Here is a 22,451-nt window from a genome sequence, read left to right as displayed (position 1 = left end):
GTCCTTTATAAATGATAAATGTCAAACTTACTACAAGTTCATCTTCTAACTACATTTTGTTGATTCACCTTGATATTGTTTTTCTAGTTGTGTTTCGGTGGTGTTGGCATTGAACTTAGGATCTTGCACACGCTACACAAATGCTCTGCCACTCAGCAGCACAGCTGGCCCTTGGCTGGTTTTTTTCTTACATTTTTAGATAGTGTTTCCTCATACAGTTCAGGCTAGCCCTGAACTTACAATTAGCCTGTCTTTGCCGCAGTGTCCCGGGGAATACAGGTGTGACTCCCTATACTGGGGTTCACCCCAGTGTTTGAACTGAAAAACAAAACCCATCTAGAGAGAAGTCCTAATTGTTGAGTGTGGTGGCAATCCCAGAATTTGGGAAGTTGAGGCAAGAGGCTCTTAATTTTGAGGCCACCTTGGCTTGCATAGTGAGAGCCTGTCTTTATAACGCAAAATGAAAAAGAAAGGCAGTGGATATGTGGGTTATAGAAAAATTATAATTCCAAGGAAAGTCTTAGTTTTTATATAAACCGCAGAGTTGAACTTCATGCTTTTCCCTTTAAGGACCAGTCATTTCCAACAGCCAAATGTCCATTCTGTCCCACGGTTACTGCTTTACTTGCTGATGAGTTTGCCTTTGGAACCACCCAGAAAATCGTGAAGTTTCTGAGTCTAAAATATTTGACTCTTAAGAGCTAAGCATTTTGTTAAAAAAAATACAATATCTTTTTCTTTGAAAATTTTGTACAAGTGTATAATGTATTTGATGGAATTCCCCCTCACTATTCCTTACCAGCCAGGCATCTTTAAATGCCGTCTGATGGGGAGGCTGTTTTATTTTCACTCCCCAAACACTGGGCTGCTCTAAAATCATGAGGTGGTTGTGGTTTGTAGAAACATGCCATCCAAGTGTCCGTGGTGGTCATCGTTGTTGAAATAACTATTCAGGGTTCTATGGTGGCCACTTTGAAGAGAAGCATCTGTTTGGATGTCTTTTACTTTATCTTCGTACACAGCACTTGCACTGTGATACAAACAGTATTCCCTCTGCCTCATTCAGCAAAATATGGTCACCACATGGAAGCCCTTAAGCTTTTAAAAACACTGCTTAACAAGCAAACATAGTGGTGCAGTTCAGGGCCTTGTCTTTTTGAAGTTGAATGAAAATAGTGACTTACGTTCATGTTTTGTTTGCTTACATTTTGGCCGAAATTCCCTTCGCAGCCTCTATAGAGGCTTCTAGTTAAGCAGTAGGATGTTTGTCTGTGTGTGCAAGGCATAGCCCTGAAAAACAAAAAGCCAAACCTTCTATGAGAAGATAGTTAAGCCTATGCTTTGCACTGAAAGACTTTTTACAAAATGATTTTTGACAGTCAAAACTAAAACTTCACCTTGCTAATATTTAGTCAATATAGTCATTAATTTTAAGGTTCAAATTATAGAAATATGATAAAATTCTAAATTCCTAATTATTTTGTGTCATTAACATTAGTATGCTGTGGAAGTTCATGGTATTCAAAGATAATAGGAACATATAGATGCTGTATGTACTATCTTAAAAAGCCGTGTTTCCTGTTCTTTCAGGGAGCAAGCTTCATTCGCTGCATCAAACCCAACTTAAAGATGACAAGCCACCACTTTGAAGGCGCCCAAATTCTGTCTCAACTGCAGTGTTCAGGTATTTCCATAGTTTCAGGGTCTGTCACAATCTCTGCAAGCAGACAGCTCACCATCCCTTAATTCTGAGCAAAGCACAGGAGGCCGATATGAGCAACATCGACTTCTCCTTTTTGTGAAGTAAAACACATATAAAGAACTTGTTCTTGGAAAACCCGGATCTCCACGCCGGCTGCTTCTGGCAGCGGCAGCCCACACTGGTCCCCATTCCCCACACAACTGGGTTAACTGGGGGGTTGGAGTCCTTGCTTCTCCTCCACCACTTGGGGTGGGAATTTAAACAGGATGAAGCCTTTGGGCTCTGTGGCACTTTCATGAATTGATTAATCAGTCACCTCCAGCCCCAGCCCTGACTTCACCCAGTCGCAGAAGCCTCAGGCACTGACTCTTGGTGCACAAGCATCCCAGCTTTAGCTGCTGCCCTGCCCTTTCTGCATCCCAGCCGTGGATGCTGCCCTGCTCTTTCTGCTGCTCAGTTTGGTCTAGCTCAGGCCCTGCTGTCTCTCCAACCCGCTATTCTCTGACCTCATCCTGGTCCTCGCAGAGGACGACTTGGAGCGAGGCTTCAGAGCCCTGTACTTAACTTTGTATTGCAGAGTCCTCCCAGACGAGGCAAGCTTCAGTTTTCCTGACGTCAGGATCTAGCTCTAACTCTTCTCTCTAAACTGGAGCTCTCCTTGTTTTTACAGGGCCGGTAGGCCAGCCAGGTTGGCACCACTTAAATTCATGGTCACTGACCTTTTGGGGCTCTCAAACCTCTCCTGCCTAGTTTCCCTGCTCCACACATTTCAGCAGAGCCAGCCCCCTGCCCCAGGTCACCCGCTCCCTTAGAGCTCTGCCAGCAGAAGGCCTCTTCTCTTACTAAAGCCTGCAAGCTAGTGCCCCCTGGACGCTGCCAAATACTTCTGCTAGTCTGCACCCCCTCACCCGCTTCTGGCCTGTTAAAACAGGAATCTCCGGTCCCTGCTGTAGTCCCTTCCTGCCTCTCCTGAGTCAGCAGTGATGATTAAGTGCAGGCCAGGCCCCGTGGGACTCTGCCCCCAATCCACTAAGACACACTGGGCTCCCACTGTCACTCACATGGCTTCTCCTTCACGGATCTCCTTCTTCCTATTTTACTAGATCTTTCTCTCTGTCACTCTCCTTTGGATTTCTCTGCTTCCTCCTTCCATTCCCTTTGTAACTCCTGGTGTTACCCACTATGGTAGCCAGGAGATTGATGCCACTATGCGGACGGGACTCCTGTAGAAAGGATTAAATTTGTTTTAGTACTAAAACATAAGAAGCTATGTGTGCCTGGTGTCCCTAAGGACCCGTGGCTAGTATGGCTGTCCTGTTGGGTAGTGCAGGACACGTTCTGTCTCGTTCCTGTGATCTCCTACAGTGAATGCTGTTGCTTCCCAACCGAAGCTGACGCCTTCTGTCGCTGGCTTTCTTGCTGCCATCGCCCGTGTACCCTTGCATCTGCTCAATGCATTGGAGACATGTGTGACATCGTCACTCCACAGTTCAACTCTGACAAGTCTTCCTTCTTCCTGCTTACACACTCTTGATGGCTCCCGATGACCATGGGGTGAAGAGTGCAATCCTGGTGCCAGCCTCTGCCCTGTGTATGGCGCCCCTCTTCCCATTCCTTCTGCTGTGCTCCAGCTACACAGACTTGCTCTTAGTGCTCCGTTCCTTCCCATCGCGGGGTCTTTGTACATGCTACTTCCTGTCAGGACATCATTCCTTCATCCTGCATATGTCGGCTTAGTGACTACTTACTGTGAAAGCCAGCCTTGATCCTGGCTCCGAAGGGGACTTTGTTCATGGTGCTGAGGTCTGGCATCTTTAATTTCACAGCCACAGTTGCAGATTTTATGTATACTTGTATAGTTCTTCATGAGATTGATGAGCTGTCTACTGTGTCTACTAGTATAATTGTTATATATAATACATGCACACACACACACACATATATGTATATTATACAATTATTTAAAGTTTCCTTCTAGGAACTATGTTTTGGCTTCCTCAAAGTCCTGGTCTCTCTAGTGTGTATTAAACTAATTCATCATTGACTGGAATACACAATCTATCAGATATAAAACTTTATTTGTGATTAATTTTAAACAAATACTAGAAAGCCAACTAATATACTTCTGCATATAATAATGAGGGACTCTTTTTGCTCAGTAACTGCGTTTATTTGAAACCCTTTGCATGTACATTACAGATGAGTCCAGTTTCTAGCATGCTCTTCCCCAGGTGTTAATAACAGATAATATTCTGAAAAATGCAATAGTGATGTATTTTGTATACTGCCTTTAAGGGTGATTTTCATCGCCTCGATTTTGACTTTTTTCCCTGGATTTTTAGCGTAACGTACTTCTCTCCAAGCAAGCGTCTAGCGTGTAAAGCGTGTGGAGCTGCAGTTGTGTGTTCAGATTAGCAGACTGTGAGCTTTCTGGCGAGTTGGTGGGATTCCTCCTTCACACAAGAATGCATTTTAACATGGTCAGCTAGGTTGTAGTTTAACAGGTGACTCCATTTTATTGTCCAAACTGTGATAGTGATAACCAAACCTTACTTTTTCTCCCCTACTAGCAGCTCTGAGAACTAAATCTTGTTCTGGCCATTCATGAGTTCAAAGCCAGCCTGAACTACATAGCCCGAGTGCTGGGACTGTAGCTCAGTCCAGTGGTAGAATACTTGTTTTAGCACACGAGAAGTCCTGGTTCAGCCCTCAGAACTGCCAGGAAAAAAGCAATGGCCTCCATGTGTTCATTTAATCAGTATACACTATGCCTTAGATGTATTTTTATACTGGTTAGATAAATTCCAGGACCCTAATCAGTGCATTATTTTATGAGTGTAATACAATTTTGATGAATGGGTCTTTATTTCTGTTTTTTTTTTTTTTTGCTTGTTTGTCTGTTTTCCTGCTGTAAGTAATGACTGTGGATATCTCCACATGGCTTTGTCCATAAGTGAGAAAATTGTAATTTAGATTTATAAAAGTAGAAATTATATAAAAGGTGAATGTTTCCAAGTTGCCATCTAAAGCTATTGCCTTGCCATACTCTCTCACAGAGATTTTATTCTTTTTGCAGTCCAATAGGCTAGTATTCAATCTGTATAGAAGGGCTGCCTTCCCTACATTATGTTACAATTAAAAAATACACTTATTGAAAATTTTATTTTTTACATTTTAATTTGTCTAACTGAAATTCATTTTGGCATTTGGAATAAAGAAAGGATATATTTTCAGTTTTGTTTTCCACATATTCATATTCTTACCACTCCTAATTTCTTTAATATTGATTTAATAACTGCATCTGAATAATTTAAGTAGTTACTATTATAGTTAAATAAGCACTCACACTAATGCAATCACCAAAATGACCATTCATTGTAGTAACTTTTACTTGGATTTTGGTTTTGTGGTGTTAGAGCTGGAACCCGAGGCCCCGCGAGCACGAGCTATGTGCCCCACTGCTGGGCCACACCCCTGTCTCCCAGCACAGTATTTTTTATTAAATAGTCCTCCTGCCTGTTGACTGTGTGACCCTGAGTCTGTGCACCAAGTCTGAGGGTGTGAAAGTGGTTGAATGTTTTTCTCTGTGTGACGTTTAAGATATAGATTCTATTTTACCTTCCCATTTAGGCTTTTTGTTTTGTTTGGTTTTTTTCTTTTTTGAGGATAATTAATTTAAGACACTCTCCTAGTTTGCTTTCTTTCATTTCACAACCCTGGAGTCAAGCTCCGTCACTGAGGGACGTCAGGACTGGAAGTCAGGGTGGGAACCTGGAGGCAGAAACCGAAGGACAGGCTGGAGGAACACGTCACTGGCTTTCTCAGCTACCTTTCTTATACAATCCAAGACCCCAAACCAACTGCCCAGGGGTGGCACCACAGTGGGCTGGGCCCTCCACATCTGTCATTCAGTAAGAAAGTGCCTCACGGATTTGCCCACAGGCCAGTTGAGGCCATTTTATCAACGGGTGTCCTCCCTTCCCTGATGACTTAAGTTTATTTCAAGTTGACAAAAACCCACCCAGCACAGAAACCGTTCTACTAATATTCCTATCAGGTGAATGTCAGGAGCGCATAGGGATGATGAAAAAAGGCGGGCTTCCTTTCTCTGTAACTCTGACCAGAAAAGCTCATGTCAACCCAAGGCTTAGACTGACCATTTATTAACATTCAATTAAAATGTAATAATTTTATTTTATCCTGTAGACTCAGCTTCCCAACCAATAGATTCGTTTCTTTAGTAGAAGAGGTCTTATTTTGAGGCTGGGGCTAGAACCTAGGGCCTTGGACATGCAAGGTTAGTGTTCTCCTTGAGAGCCACAGTCCCAAATTGGTAGAAGGGTGTGTGTGTGTGCATGCGTACGTGTGTGTGTGTGAGAGAGAGAGAGAGAGAGAGAGAGATATTGTATATGTTATATTACACATAATGTTTAAATAATAAATTCTCTTTTGTATTAGTTCTGGGGAAACTATAGAAATGGAGAGAGTGGCCAAATACAGAATTTTGCTTTCTATAAATTGGGAGCATGGGAACCTTGGGGGAGGGTTGAAGGGGAAGGGAGAGGCAGGGAAGGGAGCAGAGAAAAAAAATGTAGAGCTCAATAAAAATCAGTAAAAAAAATTGAGCAGCAAAAATAAAAAAGACATGATACTGGAACCTTCTAGATGGGATGCCTCTGTGGAATGATCACTGTGCTGATTTTACATGGGATTTCATTTTGGCTGTTTTAAAGTGTTGAATAAGTTGAGCATACTGACTGGAGGTGTGCTTCCTGCCCCGTGTCTCACCGTGGTATTCTCTCCCTATAAGTTATCTTTTCATAAACGCACACTGTAACATAGATGAGTTACCCTGCCCTTTTGTATTGTGACTGAGAATTATCTGTGCTCATGACTCTAGGTATGGTGTCGGTGCTGGACTTAATGCAAGGAGGTTTCCCTTCAAGAGCCTCATTTCATGAACTCTATAATATGTACAAGAAGTACATGCCAGACAAACTTGCAAGATTGGATCCAAGGCTATTTTGTAAGGTATAGATGCTGCTTCAATACAAATTTCTCAGCAACAAACCTTTTCTATTAATTTCTAGTTGGAGCTCATTTTTTTTTAAACTTCTTTTTCAGGCTCTTTTTAAAGCTTTGGGATTAAATGAAGTTGACTACAAGTTTGGGCTAACGAAAGTATTTTTCAGACCTGGCAAGGTAAATCTGTATTTTAAACTTTAGCATATGGTAGTTGGGCTTGGTATGTATTTTCTTATTAGGAATTGATGTTATTATTACATTGCATACAACAGTGTGAAATTATGTTTCATTTCCCACAGTTTTCCTGTTTGGGGGTGTTTCATATTCGGAGTTTAAATTTTAGTTTTCATCAGTGTTGGAATCAGAGCATTGTTTAATTTTTTTTTTTGTTAAATAGGGAATAACCAAATACCTCTACTATTTATAAGTTAAAAGCATTTCTAGACTATTTTAATTTATGAGCCAGTTAGGTAGCTCAGCATGTAACTGAAACTGGCCTGGATTTGTCTGATTGTCCCAGGCTCCAAAATGCTGGGATTATAAGCATGTGCCGCTTTGCATGGTGAGATTTCATAGTATGTCGGAGTCTTCACTCTGAGAGAGTTTCCCTCGAGTGTGGTAGACATATAAGGCATATGAAATTGGACTGGAGTTTGTACTGACTGCTGCCAAATTTTCAGTGAAGGAGTGTATAAACACCGCATATATTAGGTTGTATTTTTTGGCTGACATAGTACTTCATTGAGGCATTCACTGACTGTAGAATACTTCATAGCTAACTGTATTCTGTACACAAACACTTAAGTGTTATTATTAACACTGTTCACCCGTGTTAATAATAGCATTTCCACATTCCTAGTATTTAAATACTGACTTAATTATTACATCCTCATCATTGTAAATGTAATTGTATTGCAGCTAAATAGCCAATTATACTATCAAGTATCTATAGTGTCTTGAGGATAAAGTAATTATAATAAATCTGATGTCACACTTTTGAGCATGAGATGTGTGTTTGCATGACTAAGTAAGGGTTTTTCTCTGTGGTGTCTTTGTCATGAAACCCACACCATTCCCCATAAAGAATTAAGAAAAAAAGGAAAGATGGATGTTCCTAGTTGGCTTTGCTTTAGTAGTATTTATCATAAATTCAACACTTCTCCTATTTCAGAGGTATAGTCACTATTTAGTTAATATCTGGATAGAGAAAGGACTTGGATTATTTACCTCCAGAAAAATGAAAAGGGGTTGTTGAAAGTTTAAAGGAAGCTGATTCAGAGATGTGTAGTCTTGTTATATCTTTAATTTTTTCATGATTAAGAAACTTTAATACTTCAGTGTGATATTTGGTGAAGAATGGGAATAATTCTGGAATTTGGTAGTAAATAGCAGAAATCGTACATTTCATTCATTGGTAGCCAAATATGCATTGCCTTTGTGTGGTCTGTCTCTTAGTTCAATTTCTTATTCTTGTCTAAAATCAGGGTAGGTGTTGGGAGAGATAATACTTTTGGTGACTTTCCTGTTATAGATGGCCATTACTGTCAAGAGCTATGTGTGTATGAGAATGCAGATGAACTGGCTGAGACACGTTAGCCCCTATCAACATTTCCCCTCAGATGTCTCAGTAATTACTCATTTAAGAGCTTTTCCTATTCCTATTTTTGGTGCCTTTTAGGAATAAGTAACCTTCCTAAGCTCCAAAAATTGCTGAAGGACACAAGAAAAGGGCTATGAAATGTGGCCAAGCAAGTTTAAGTTCTCTGTTTGCCCTGTTGGAGTTGGCCTTTAGTGATTTTCAGGAAGTTAAACCTGGGACTTGACCTCCATGCATTTTGTTTTCTCCGTTTGAACACGTTTACCATTTAATGCTGACGCTAAGTTATCTTACTCCTAGTTTGCAGAATTTGATCAGATTATGAAGTCTGACCCTGATCACTTAGCGGAGTTGGTAAAGAGAGTCAATCTTTGGCTAGTCTGTAGTCGCTGGAAGAAAGTCCAGTGGTGTTCCCTGTCAGTCATCAAACGTGAGTATTCTCTCTCTGGCGTAGTGTCACGTTCTTTAATCCCAGCGCTGCTCGGCAGGTTCCTGTAGAAGAACCAAGAGTTCATGGCCTCAGGGTTGGAGAGATGGCTCAGTGGTGAAGAGCATGGCTGCTTTTCTAGAAGAACTGGGTTTGATTCCCAGCACCCACATGGCAGCTCACAGCTGTGTGCAGTGCCATTCTAGGGGATCCCATGCCCTCTTCTGGCCTCTGCAGGCATTGCATGTATGTGACTCAGACATTAAGGCAGGCAAAGCATCCGCACACAAAGGAAAATTAAAGAAAAAAGAAAGTTCAAGGCCTTCCTGGTGTACATAGTGAGACTCTGTCTCATAACAACCAAATCCAAGTGCTTACCAAACTGTTCTAGTTCACATCAAGATTCGTTATTTTGGCAGTGAGATGGTTTGAGGGATGCTGCAACTTTGGTTCCTGTTGTGTCTGGTGGAATGGTCCCCCAATACATCAGTCAGCATTTGTAGACTTATTTTTATTTATTATATTTTATTATATTAAAGGTCTGACGTTTACTATCTGAGATATATTCTAGGAGTGTTAATTTCATCATGTCCTAAGCAATACAGAATTTACTCCCTTCTTTTTCCTCTTTAGCTCTTTGACTCTCAACCCTGTCCCATTTCTTCTAGTTTTAACTAAAGCTTTTTTCCCTCTGCCTAAATGGCACCTATATTAGGTATTCTCAGTAGATGATCTGTGTTTTGTCTCTATCTCTTATCATCCCCCACCCCAAGTCTATTTAACTTGAAGTGCTGTGTATTGAACTCTGGGCCTTCCAAATGCTAAGCAAGCTACATCCTTGGGTATTGTCTCTCTTTTCTTATTCATGAAATCTCATTAGTTATCAAATTATGTGGATTTTGCCTTCGGATAGTATAATCCTTTATCTTCATTGTCAATACTTTAATACAACTCTTTATCACTACACAATAACTTTGTTAGCTCCAAAAATTGCTTACTAGCTCCCTGCCCCACTTGTATTTTTAAACCAGGAGACTTTCCTAGCCCTCCTTGAATAGTTGGCAAGGTTCGAATTCCTAGACTTTCTTTCTAGGCTATAGCTGGGGTTTTGGTTTGTCTTTGCACCGTCTCCTGTCCCTCCCCTCTGAAACTCACTCTCAGCATGCTGGACCAAGCTGCGTTTGAGTGTAGCTCTGCTAGGCTGTAGCAGCTACTTCCCTCTGGTCTGAAACATGAGTGAGTGCAGAGTATTTTGGATTACTTGATGAAAATTTAGTGTTGGGAACTATATGACGATCAGTCACCATGCTCCCTATGCCAGAACACTTAAAATAGTGCTGTGGATGTGGTAGGATTTAGTAGAGAAATCTTTACTAATGCAAGAGTAAAATTCACTTGGTCTAACACAAAGGAGTTTGGCATTATTCTTAAGACTTTTTGTTAGACAATAGTGCATATTTATAAAAAAATATCATAAGGAAAATATAAATGTTTCCTGTTGTAGGAGGCTGCTTTTTTTGTTTCCCAGATACTCAGACTCCCGAAATAATCATAAAGAAACTATATTATTTAAATCACTGCTTGGCCCATTAGTTCTAGCTTCTTATTGGCTAACTCTTACATATTAATTTAATCCATTTCTGTTAATCTATGTATTGCCATGTAGCTGTGGCTTACCTGCTAAAGTTCTGGCATCTGTCTCTGGCTGGGCTACATGGCTTCTCTCTGACTCCGCCCTTCTTTCTCCCAGCATTCAGTTTAGTTTTCCCTGTCTAGCTCTGTTCTACCCTATCAGGCCAAGCCAGTTTCTTTAACCAATAGTATTCACAGCACACAGAGGGGAATTGCACACCACAAGTGTGCTAGGAAATTCTAGATACCAGCAGCTGAAAGATTATTTTCCTGTAGGACTCTTAGATACCATACCTATAATGTTCAGTGTGGATTTCCAGAAGGAGGTAAACTGTGTTTCTTAAACTCATTTGGCAGGTTAACTTTTTAAAAGACATAATATTTAATAGACATTTAACAGAAATATGGCCCAGGACAGTTTGTTAATAGTAGTGTTGTATACTGCAGAATACATTTGAAATATAATGCTAGCCGCATCAATCATTTTTTAAAATAACTTTTAAGAAGTTAAAGAAACATTAGACTTCTCAATTTTGATGAGCGAATAACATATTCATCAAGATTTTATGAGAATTGCTTTGTGGAAATGAATGCGTTTTAAATTTATGTCCTGTTTAAACCAAAATTTTCTGTCATTTTATTTTACTCTTACACATAGTGAAAAACAAAATAAGATATCGAGCTGAAGCCTGCATTAAAATGCAGAAAACCATTCGAATGTGGCTGTGCAAAAGGAGACACAAACCACGGTAAGGTGAACAGTGTCTGCGGAGCTCTACAGCACTACAGTATAAATGGCGGTGCGTCATGATGAAGAGCATCTGGGTCCTGTCCTGCCTGGAAATGGCTTGTTTGTGCTGCGTGCGTTACTTCGCTTGGTGCTACCAAAGGTTTGAGTGACTGGCAGAAATGTGAGCACTAAGAGGTTGGAATGACAGACTGAGCAAGACGGCTATTCTGGTTACTGGATGGTTTGAGTTTCTCGATGATGCCAAGTTAAACGCTATTTTGGAAGATGCTCAATAGCCTGATTGTAATTTTCAAGAATGTTCATAAAATGATCTAGTTTTGTTCGTGTATCATTTTGCTGTATGTATTTCCTTTTCATCTTATTTAAAAACGTGTGTTACCAAGTTACTTTTTAAACTTGGAAAGTTTGAATGGCTGTTGACGGCACACCTTTTCATTGAGGTGCTGGGTCCTTTGAGTTTGATAAGTTGAACCCTGATTTTCCAGTCTGAACATGGTTGCCCTCAATCTTATTGACAGTCATCAGTGCTGCTCATTCGTTTGTTTGGTGCTCTTCATACGTGTACTTGGTTCTTTTTATACTTAATGAGAGACCCAAACAGATTACTAAACAACACTGCAGACAGAAGTGACCTGCCGTTTAGCCGCAGTGTTCACTTTCGAGTTTCCACGAGAGCTCTCCTAGACCGTTAGCTGGGAGGCAACTATCTGATGATGCCTTCCTGTTGCAGCATCGATGGCCTGGTCAAGGTGGGCACACTGAAGAAACGACTTGACAAGTTCAATGAAGTCGTAAGTGCGCTGAAAGATGGAAAGCCGGAGGTGAACAGGCAGATCAAAGACCTGGAGATTTCCATTGATGCCTTGATGGCCAAAATTAAGGTGGGTCGTTTTAACCCAGCTTCCTTTTTTTTTGTGTGTGTGTAATTTGCTGTTTTTGTTATTGGTATTGAACTTGTATAGGAAAATAACATTATTTATTCAAGATATGAAGCATTAGCAAGTGGATACCCATGTTAATCTTTTCTCAATATCTGAAAAATTTTATATTAAAAAGATAATCTTTATGTGATTTTTTTATCTGTTGCAAAATACTACCCTCTAGAGAGTAACTAAAATACTAAACTTTGTTGTCAAGCTTTTACAGTCATGATTCAGACAGGGTTAATGTGAATTAATTTGTTTTATGCTTTTCTACTTTCCAAAACCAATTTTTATTCCACTGTGTTTATTTTTCGTTCTGGTGGTGCTTGGGATTGAACAAAGTACATTGAGTATGGCCAGCAGATACTCTTCTACTGAGCTCCAGAAATGAAACTGCTAAATTATAAAAGTAATGTGTCATGGTTGAAAATGGAAAGAATATCACCCAGCACTCTTTTCTAGCACCATACTAAGCATTCAGCGAATACATATTTGTATTGACCACTTAATCATACTTTGTAAGCACACGTTTTTACATAGTTCTCTGTCATAGTCATGCGTGTCCTTTTGTTCCTCTGCTGTTAGGTTACATGATTTGTCGTGGTTAATACATTATCTTCAGAGTTTGCTCAGCTATCTAAAAAGTAGCAATTAATTTTCTTCATTTTTCAAGGGACTATTTTGACTTCATTTTCAATTGCTTGATTATTAATGTGACTGAAAATATTTTCTGTAATCTTTGTTATCATATTTAATCTCTTTCCGTTTCCTCAATTCTAGGTTAGGTTTTTACAGGCTTTTCCTAGGGAGCACTCAGAAGACAATGCACTTAGATTAAGCCTTTTGTAGTTCTGGTAGACAAGATAAATATTAGAGGCAGAAAGGAAAAAAAAAACATGAAGAAAAGGATGAAAATGCTACAGTAGACTTAGCTGATTTTACAGATCACAGTTGGGACTGGTTTATAAGGTTATCATCATCAATCAAAATGAACCCAGGAAAATCATCCGACATGTTCAGGTGTAATTTCCCAACGCTCTGTAGGTGGTGACTGAATGTTATAAGTAAGGAAAACAGACTTGGGCTAAATAAGATAGTCATTCCATTTGTGAGGCTCCTCAGCTTCATCGCTAGGTAAGGGTTACCCTGGGCTATGTGAAATTCTGTTTCAAAAAAAGATATGAACATGGATTTGTTGGTAAGTTTTGCCACCCGTTTTTATGTTTCTTAGAGTTCTTTTTTTTTTTTTAAATGTGGAAACCCACAAAACACTGAATTTATCATTGTAACCGGTTTAAAGCATGTGGTTCAGTTGCGCTAAGCATAGCCGTGTTGTGTGGAGGACATAACTTAAGTACATGTTTATTGTTTGACCTTTTAAGTCGACCATGATGACGAGGGAGCAAATACAGAAAGAGTATGATGCGCTTGTTAAAAGCTCAGAAGACCTCCTCAGTGCCCTGCAGAAGAAGAAGCAGCAGCAGGAGGAGGCGGAGAGGCTGCGGCGCATTCAAGAGGAGATGGAGAAAGAAAGGAAGAGACGCGAAGAGGACGAAAAGCGTCGGCGGAAGGAGGAGGAGGAGAGGCGGATGTAAGGCTTTGTGTTGTTCTGACGAGAAGCCCTCAGGTTGATGGGGGTGGCTGTTCTGATGATATTTATTGATTCATATTCTTTGTGACAGGGATTCAGAGTGTAGCGCAGGCTGGCCTGGAATTCTCATCTTCCTGCTGCAGCCGTCTGAGTGAGCTTTATACTTAACACACTAACATCAAACAATTTTACAATGAGTTTGAGAAGGAAGTAATGCTCATTGTATATAGTTATATGCAGTTGTTAACCATAGATTGGATGCTTCTAGTCTACAAATCTAAAAACTGAGAAAAGCTACAGTCTGAACATTTTTATTCCATGTATGTGTGCTCGCACGCGCTGCTTCTTTGCCATGGGTGCACATGGAAGTCAGCCACTTGTGGACCAGTTCTCCATGTGTGCACATGGAAGTCAGCCACTTGTGGACCGGTTCTCCATGGGTGCACATGGAAGTCAGCCACTTGTGGACCGGCTCTCTCTCTCACCACGTGGCTTCTTGGGATCCATGGGGTCAGTCTGGTGGTGAGCGCCTTTACCATCTGAGCCATCTTGTTCACCCTAAAGTCGGAAACTTTGTGAGTGAGTGGAAGCACAACAACTTAATTTAATACAGTCCAGCTTTACTTCATTCCTGATGGCTTTTGGAGACGGTCTTTGGGCCCTGCTGATCCGCATTTTGCTAGATAAATCAGGATGTCCTCAAACTTGTGACAATCTTCTTACCAATGCCTCTTGGTGCTGTGTTTACAGGCATGAGCCAACCTGCCCAGAAAATTTTTATTTTGTTTTAAAACATATTAACTTATATCTATTAGTGGGGTTCATGTGATACTCACATCCATGTGTAGCGTGCATTTGGCACATCCACACACTCCTCACCTGGCGAGCACTCCTCAGCATCCCTGGAAATCACTGCTGTGCTTTCAGATGGAGTTCTCTCTTTTCCTTAATTCCCATAAGTGAGAACACATGGTTGCCGCGTTTCCTTTCCTGGCTTATTTCACTTAACACGACATCCTCCACTTCCATCCATTGTGCTGCAGATGGCAGGATTATTCTTTATCCCTTGCTGTACTCCTGGCTGATTCTACATCCTAGTTATTGTGGATAATAATACAGGATGTATTCTGTAATACAGGATGCTTCTATAAGCTCGGCATGCATTGCCCTTTTCTACGCCAACCACATTTCCTCCGTCTGTGAACTCATCGTTACCAAGTTTATCTAGAAGTGCTTTACGTTATGGAAGACGACTGTGTTTGCTTTATTTAGAATTGTTTAGGGGGGGAGTTAAATCTTATGATAGTTGAACCAAGTCGTTGCTGCGTGTGGCCTGAGACTAGCTTGGGTCCATCCTGCTCTGTGGTGCCTGTTAACCTATAGCTCGTTTGTCTTCTGAAGGATTTCTCATAGTTAAAAATTTGAAGAGTTCTCTCTCCCATTCTCAGGAAACTTGAGATGGAAGCAAAAAGAAAACAAGAAGAGGAGGAAAGGAAGAAGAGGGAAGACGATGAGAAACGGATCCAGGTGTGTGTTCACTGGACTGTATTCCTATCAGATAGAAGCCACAAGTCATGAAAAAGCTGAAGAAAACTCATTGGTTTACCTAGGGGTGAAAGGCTGATCCTGAAGGGAGTGTGAGGTGGGGCTTGGTGCTAGGGAAGGGAGTTCCCAGGCTTTGTCACCAACAGAAATGGTGACATTATATATCACCACGAATCTCTTTGTAGAGCGGGGATAAATAATAGTTTTATTAAATGAGTTGCCACATATTAAAGCTTGTAGAACAATTCCTAGCACGGTAATCATTATTATTGTTACTCTATTAAGGGAAATTCAGATTAGCATTCTCTTAAAACATAACTTTGGGAACCAGAAAACTTTATGTTTTTGTGAGGTAATCGAGGGACCATGAGATGTAAAGAAGAGATGTTAAGGGAGAGAGGAAGACAATGGAACAAAGTAGAAGGGAGAATCATGGGGAGAGAGGGTGCAGTGGGAAAGGGGGCAGAGAGATGAGGTAGGGATGGAGAAGTCACCCCAAGTGAACTATGTATAAAAATCCCATACGGAGATCTATTACTTCATAGTAATACAAGCTAGTCAAAGAAAAAGAGAGTATTAATTTGAGCGTGGGGAGACATAGGAGGAGTTAGAAGGAGAGTGGAAAGGCAAGGGGGAAGTGATGTAATAACATTTAGTTAAATATATTTTTAAAATTAGAAACGTTGTTTCTTAAAAACAACTTCAGTTTCTGCAGTGTTATTTTATAACTATAGATACTTGTATTAATGAGTTAGGCTTAAGAAAGTCCTCAACTCCCAGTTTGTTTGTTTTATTTGTTCGTTTTTGTTTTTAAGAGGGGGGTTTCTCTGTGTAGTCCTGGCAGTTCTGGAACTGCTCTGTAGACCAGGCTGGCTTTGAACTCACCGAGTTCCACTTGCCTCTGCCTATCAAGTATTTCAAGTATTGGGATTAAAGGCCTGTGTTACGACCACCTGGCCCCCAATTCCCAGCTTTTAGATTCCTGGCTGAGATGATTGGTATGTTTCACTTATTTTGCTTTCATAGTATGGACTTGTAAGTCCGTCATCAGTCCTGTATCCACTGCGTATGTATAGGTGTTAGCGCCCGGATGCTTCTGTGGCCCTGGGGATACTCACACTGTGGTCACAGAATGGTGGAGCCACCGTGTCTCCTTTCTTTTGGCATTGGGAAAGTGAAGCATTAATGATAATATGTGTGAGGGGGCGGGGGGGGGGCTGGGAGAGCGAGAGACTTGGGTTTAAGCAGTGTCTGTTAGCAGAGAATCTGGCCTAGGCCTCTAAGTTCCTTTTGTTTGAGGTAATAGTTTTGGGAACGAAAAGCTCTTGCTAGGTTTGGCTCTTTGTGCTGCAGGCTGAGGTGGAAGCGCAGCTGGCCAGACAGCGGGAGGAGGAGTCCCAGCAGCAGGCGGTCCTGGCGCAGGAGTGCAGGGACAGGGAACTGGCCCTGCGCATCGCCCAGAATGAGTCCGAGCTCATCAGTGACGAGGCGCAGAGTGATCTGGCGCTCCGAAGGTACTGGGGCTCTGGGTCCGCCCTGACCTGGGCTTTCTTATGTCTGTTTGAAGAGGACTAGGAGAGAGGCGGAGGTTTTGACATATTTGAAGTAAAAGCATTTTAAAATTAGTTAGATTTGCTTTTGCATTCAAATGAATGTAACAATTGATTTTCCATTTAGTTATTGAACGGTTAAAACATAAAACCCCAATTTTCAGTTAATGGTTGTTCTGTTAAGAACAAAACTCTGCTTGATTGCTGAAATTGTTTAAGGATATTGTGTACTGGGTAGAAATTTAGCTTCTAAATACTTGTTAAATACTGACATAGACGTTAGTGACTATATTATAATTATAATGCAACCCGATACTTATAAAGCAGGGAGTCTTTAGTTTCCTAACATAAATTTGAAACAACTCACCACATTCTTAACACTTGCAGTGAGGTGCAGTTGGCCCTCCCCCGTGTCTCAAAATCAGAACGATTCATTTACAAGGATGAAAACTAACCTTGCAGAAATGTTTTGGTTCCTTAGATTCTGACTTATGTCTAGATATTATGGTGGAGTTTGGAGCAGTATGGAAGTTCTTAATATTTGGCATCAAGTTGCAAAAAAGTTAACATTTATCGTTTAAGAATACAGAAACACGTGTTTTTATTATTCATGTAAAAATCCAAAACAAATCTGTGAGGGGTATATGCTTTCTCCATCCTGAGAGGCGTGAATAGACAGACATACACAGTCTTAGTTTTCAGAAGTGTCAGGGTATATTCAATTTTGACCACACGATGGCGCTATTTGCTTGTTAAAGGAAAAGGCAGTTCCATCCAGGTGGTTAGAGTTTACTTAACTGCAAAGATGGGTTGTGCTCATTTGCCGTCACTAGTTTTTCCTGTGTGGTTATTTGAAAAGCTTTGGAGTCTGAACCGTATATGAAAGTGTATGAATTGTGTGTGAGCAGCCTAGGACCGTGCATCAGTTAGGTGTGTTGTAATACATGGCTTCTGCTGTACTAAATGTTTCCAAGTTACTTTTTCAGCCTAAGTTCCTGTCCAGCAACTTCTAAGTAAGATTTATTTGCACACATGAAATACATTTTCCAATATCATCCTAATCCATTACACTTATGATCCTTGATGCAAACTGATAACTACAAATCACATGAAATTGTAGAGAAATTCAAATTTCTATTAACACCTAATCTCACAGCGTATGAATGTCATGAATGTCTGAATTTTCCAATATTAATATATTTGCTTTTTAATTTGTTACTAATTCCATTAATTTATTGTTTCTCAATCCCAATGAGTATTTTAAAAACACATTAAAGTCTCAATGATCTTATGTAGATCAAAGATAACTTGTATTTTGAAATCAATAAGTAATTAGAACACAAATTCACACAATTCAGATTTTCACAGTTCAGACCTGGTGGCGACAGTAACCAAATCATATTCTTTTTACAGACCTAATGGAGCAAGACCGCATATGACACCGTATGTCATTCTTCCTCGTCTCTTTAAAGATTTGGTTTATTTTGTGAGAAGTCATCTCCTCCTTGAAATGCATTTTAAGTTGCTTCCTTTTATTAAAGACAATGAAATCATTTCCCCCCCCTTTTTCTTGCCTAGGGAAAGGTTTAAATGCAGCCATGGGAGTTCGGGACTGGCTTCCCCATTCTTCTGTTGTTTCCACTTTAATACCAAATTGTTTCATGTGTTGTGAACTCACTCCTCATAGCAGGTGTGGAGGAGGAAGAATAAGTAAAAGGCTGAGTTTTCCGTGTGTGTGATGCTTGATCTGCTAACCCGCAGACTGGGTCTCGTCTGAGGGCTATGTGCGATGCTTCTTTCACTGTCGGTTTTCTCAGTGACACTGGGAAATAGCAGGACATACCGTATTCATCTGAGGATAGTTACACAGCCTGAATTTTAGCAGGATTAAGGCAGCTGTCAACTGTCAGGCAGTAGCCTCATGAGCAGGTGTGTCGTAACCAGCAGGGGCTGTAGCAACAGCTCCCCGGGAAATCCACGTAAGGGGGCAAGGACAGCCATTCATGATGAAACGTTAACTGTGGAGCTGCATAGTCGCCATAGAAGACACGATCCATAACCAGATGTGTTTGCTTTGAGAGCCACCATGAACACGATAGCTAGGAGTGCGAGCTGTCAGGAGACCCTCACGAGCTCTAAAGCCACAGCTTCGAGAACAGTGCTCTTCAGAGTTTCACGCAAAATGAGGCTTCACCTCCTCTCAGTTACACAAGGCTTGCAGCTGCATAAAAGCTGTATGTTAAAAATATACATTGTACATTAAAACTGTGTAGAAATACATTATTAACATTAAAACAATTTACATGTAAAATGTATTTTTGTGTGTATGCTTCACATTTATGTATGTGGCATACATGTTTATCTGATGTGGATCAGGGGACAGTTCCTGTACAGGACACCCAACACCTCAGCAGGCACCAGGAGCACAAGCTTGCAGCACTGTTATTACCTTAGCACCAACCAGAAACGTAGAGTAGTTGGTGAGAAGCCGCCGTCTACTTTCTTCTATTAGAACAACCACTTTAGAGTTGTCATTTGAGTTTGTTAAGTAAACTCTGTATTGATGTCTAAGGTGACATTGTAAACATTTGCAGGTAGCTCAGCATATGCAGAAGGCGGAAGCACCTAGGTGCAGGGCCTGGTTTGGCTCAGCGAAACTCCTGGAGTTGGTGTAGAATCTGGTGTAGAATGTTGGTGAGCGTTAGAGAGGAGAGTGACTTGGTAGAAGTTGTCTCCTGGTGCTGAAACTTTAGGAGACATCTCTATATGACCAGCAGACCAAGTGATCAAGAGCTTGGGAAAGTGATTTGACTCCTCAGGAGCCTGCTGTGGGGAACAGGCGGAAGCACTTTAGGAGAAGGAGGTGGTTAAAACCAGACTGGAACTGAGGCAGAGAGATGGTAGAATTGCAAATACTTTAAAAATTATACTTTTAGAGAGTTACAAAATTCTGAAAAGTTGATATATAAGTAGAGATGGATAGAGTATTGTGTATTGCCAAAAGATAATTTTATTAGATTACGCTTCCATAGTTTACTTTGTGGGTTTTATCTGGGCTAGTCAGCTTCCGCAGGTGGAGTTTCTTCTACTGTGCTTGCTTGGGCAACTATCCAGAAATACCAAGCGTTGCATATATATATATATATATATATATATATATATATATATACAAACATATTGAATTACATATATTTAATTATATGTACACACACACACACACACACACACACACACACACACACAATTGCAGACCTCTGCCCCTCAATCAGAGTTCCAGCTGCTTGCAGGCAGGCATCTAGGAAACTGTCCCCTCAGGCAACACATCCATCTTCTTAACTTGTGATTTTTGTTTTTTTCCTGAAGTGTTTGTGGTTGCTAGAATTGGATGAATAGAACATATATGAAAATGATTCATTATGAAGGGGAAAAAAAGCAAAGGACAGAGATGAAATGGAATCAAGACAGTGCTGGTTTCTTGAACCCAGTGAAACTGTCAGTCTGCTTCACAGAATTTAGCACATGCCGAGAGAAGTGCCAGTCTGCCGAGTAATTAAAGACATAGCAGCGTTTGCGTGCAGACGTACTTCTCCTTCAAGGTCAGATCACATCAGGCATTTCCCTTAACAAGTGCTTTGTATCGATCTTCTCCTTCCCTTTTTTAAATATATACTTTGGTTTGGGGCTAAAGATCTCCAGACTGTTATCTGAGCACATCAGCTCGGTTTACCACCATGAAGCTTTGTCAGACTAACGGAGATGCACTGAGCATCTTTGCTGCAAAACTCCTGGTACAGCATCTATATCCTGCCAAGTTTCCTGCGCACATTTAGAGCATGCTATTTATATTCTGCACATAAAAAATACCACCGAAGCATGGTCCTCATGAAATTCTATCTGAAAATTTTTACGCAGTGTTAGAGATGTGCTCAAATAATTCTAAACTCTAAGATCTTGTCATGTTTTATGGGTAGAATTATGAGTCATTACTAGATACCTTACAAAGTAAAGAGTTTTACAGTATTGGTAATATTAAAACTTAATTGTATTTTCATATATTTTAAGCAATTTATGTGCTATGCCTTATGTATATAATTGTATTATATTATCATTTTTTTTTCTTGTAGGGAACAAATGGCCAAAGAAATGTCAGAAATTTTGAGTAGGTTAGTGCAGTGTGTTTACAGAAATAAATATTTACTACAAAAATCATACTTTTAAATTCCTTTTGATTATTTGGACTAGAATCTGTTGTATGAATGGCTCACTAACTTCCCATGTAACATTTCTGTTTGAGAAATACCATTTTAACACAGAAGAAAGCAGCTTTCTTCTAACCCGTGTTTCTCACTGGGGGCACAGGGGCATTTTAGATGGGGCGAGTCTTCACTGGTGCTGGGTCTCACTCTCCCTCATCTCCCCGGGGGCTGGGAGTGTTCTCCCTCATTCCGGAGCCACATTGCCTGGCTGAGGGGGATGGGGAGTAAGAGTGGATCTGCAGCATTAACACTACTTCAAAACCACTGGTGTGAGTTGAATTTCTAGATAAGAACCTCCTGTTACTATCTAGTTCATATTTCTTTTGGTTGTGATCCTAGCCTTTAATGACTGCACCATCTTTCCAGCTCTAGTCCATATTTTTTAAAAAGTACATTTGAATCAATAATATTTTGTCAACTTTAAAGTTTCAAAGTTAAATAAAGTGCTAAGTTAGTAGGTCTTAAAAACCAGGTAAATTCTATTACTGTTTTAATGTTTGTATGATTGTCTTTATGATAAGGTTAATCAGTCGATTATACTCTTGTTTAACTATTTTAATAATACAGAGATGGGAAAGGAGACATTTCCATGCACTGAGTTCATTTACTACTTCTAACTCCAAATACATTTTTACCAGGGTTAGTAATAGGAATAAAAAGTGGTTGTTTTGTTTTATACAATAAAATTTTAATCCAGTATTATCCTCAGAATGTATCAAAGCATGATATACATGTGCACACATATGCGTGTACTGGTATCTTATGTATATCTGATTATCAAACTATATATTATGTAAGTTGACTTTTCAAAACAAAAGAAAACAGAAAACTCATAATAATTTTCAATTACTGATAATGTAATTGATAAGATAAAACAAAACAAACAAGCTGAAAGAAAAGAGCTCAAGAACAGGCACAAAAAGGATTATGTATTTCCAAAGATGGTTTTTCAATAATGCTAGTCATATAAAATGTCTCTATCTTGACTGTTTGCTGGGACTGTTATTCTTTCAAAGTGTAAAAATGGTGAGAGACTACACACTTGCTCTCAGGTAGTTTGCCTTCATTGTCCTTTTAAAGAGGGAAGTTTTCCAGGTAGAAGATGGTAGGGATGGGCTTGGCCTTTACTTGTGTGATACCCAAGAGGTAGGATTTTAGCTCCTCAGCCTTTGTTTCCCATAACACCTGTGTTCCTTCTTTTTATGTTATGAAGTCTGATTGGTCTAACCTCTTTCTTTGTTACATTGAGCTTAAAATAAATTGTGAAGGTTGATTCTGAGTGCCTGCCTCTTGGTCAGTGTATTTCTTGTTTATATATGTAAAATTTATGATTACAGAGGTCCTGCTGTACAAGCTACCAAGGCAGCTGCTGGTACCAAGAAACATGATCTCAGTAAATGGAAGTATGCAGAGCTCCGTGATACAATCAATACTTCTTGTGGTAAGTGCATA

General features: G+C 40.2%; 1 protein-coding gene across 5 annotated transcripts in view; it reads left to right on the top strand.

Moving 5' to 3' along the window:
* The window catches only part of Myo6 (myosin VI), a 132,836-nt gene that overhangs the window by 101,175 nt on the left and 9,210 nt on the right, over positions 1-22,451 (top strand). For 2 of the 5 annotated variants that reach the window (XM_041679384.1, XM_041679383.1), the window contains exons 20-32: positions 1,591-1,684; positions 6,603-6,733; positions 6,827-6,904; positions 8,625-8,754; positions 11,042-11,132; positions 11,865-12,015; positions 13,440-13,648; positions 15,097-15,175; positions 16,547-16,707; positions 17,730-17,756; positions 18,157-18,186; positions 20,868-20,906; positions 22,337-22,440. In XM_041679384.1, coding sequence (XP_041535318.1) covers positions 1,591-1,684; positions 6,603-6,733; positions 6,827-6,904; positions 8,625-8,754; positions 11,042-11,132; positions 11,865-12,015; positions 13,440-13,648; positions 15,097-15,175; positions 16,547-16,707; positions 17,730-17,756; positions 18,157-18,186; positions 20,868-20,906; positions 22,337-22,440 — 1,324 coding nt within the window. The remainder of the gene's footprint in view (positions 1-1,590; positions 1,685-6,602; positions 6,734-6,826; positions 6,905-8,624; positions 8,755-11,041; positions 11,133-11,864; positions 12,016-13,439; positions 13,649-15,096; positions 15,176-16,546; positions 16,708-17,729; positions 17,757-18,156; positions 18,187-20,867; positions 20,907-22,336; positions 22,441-22,451) is intronic. The other 3 variants (XM_041679386.1, XM_041679387.1, XM_041679385.1) reach the window with 2 other exon arrangements.

The sequence above is a fragment of the Microtus oregoni genome, unplaced genomic scaffold (assembly GCF_018167655.1).
Source record: "Microtus oregoni isolate MIOR12 unplaced genomic scaffold, Mior012 000032F_ref0000030, whole genome shotgun sequence".
Taxonomy (NCBI): Eukaryota; Metazoa; Chordata; class Mammalia; order Rodentia; family Cricetidae; genus Microtus; species Microtus oregoni.
The sequence above is the reverse complement of the archived record's forward strand: the minus strand, read 5'-3'. Positions and strand labels throughout refer to the sequence as shown.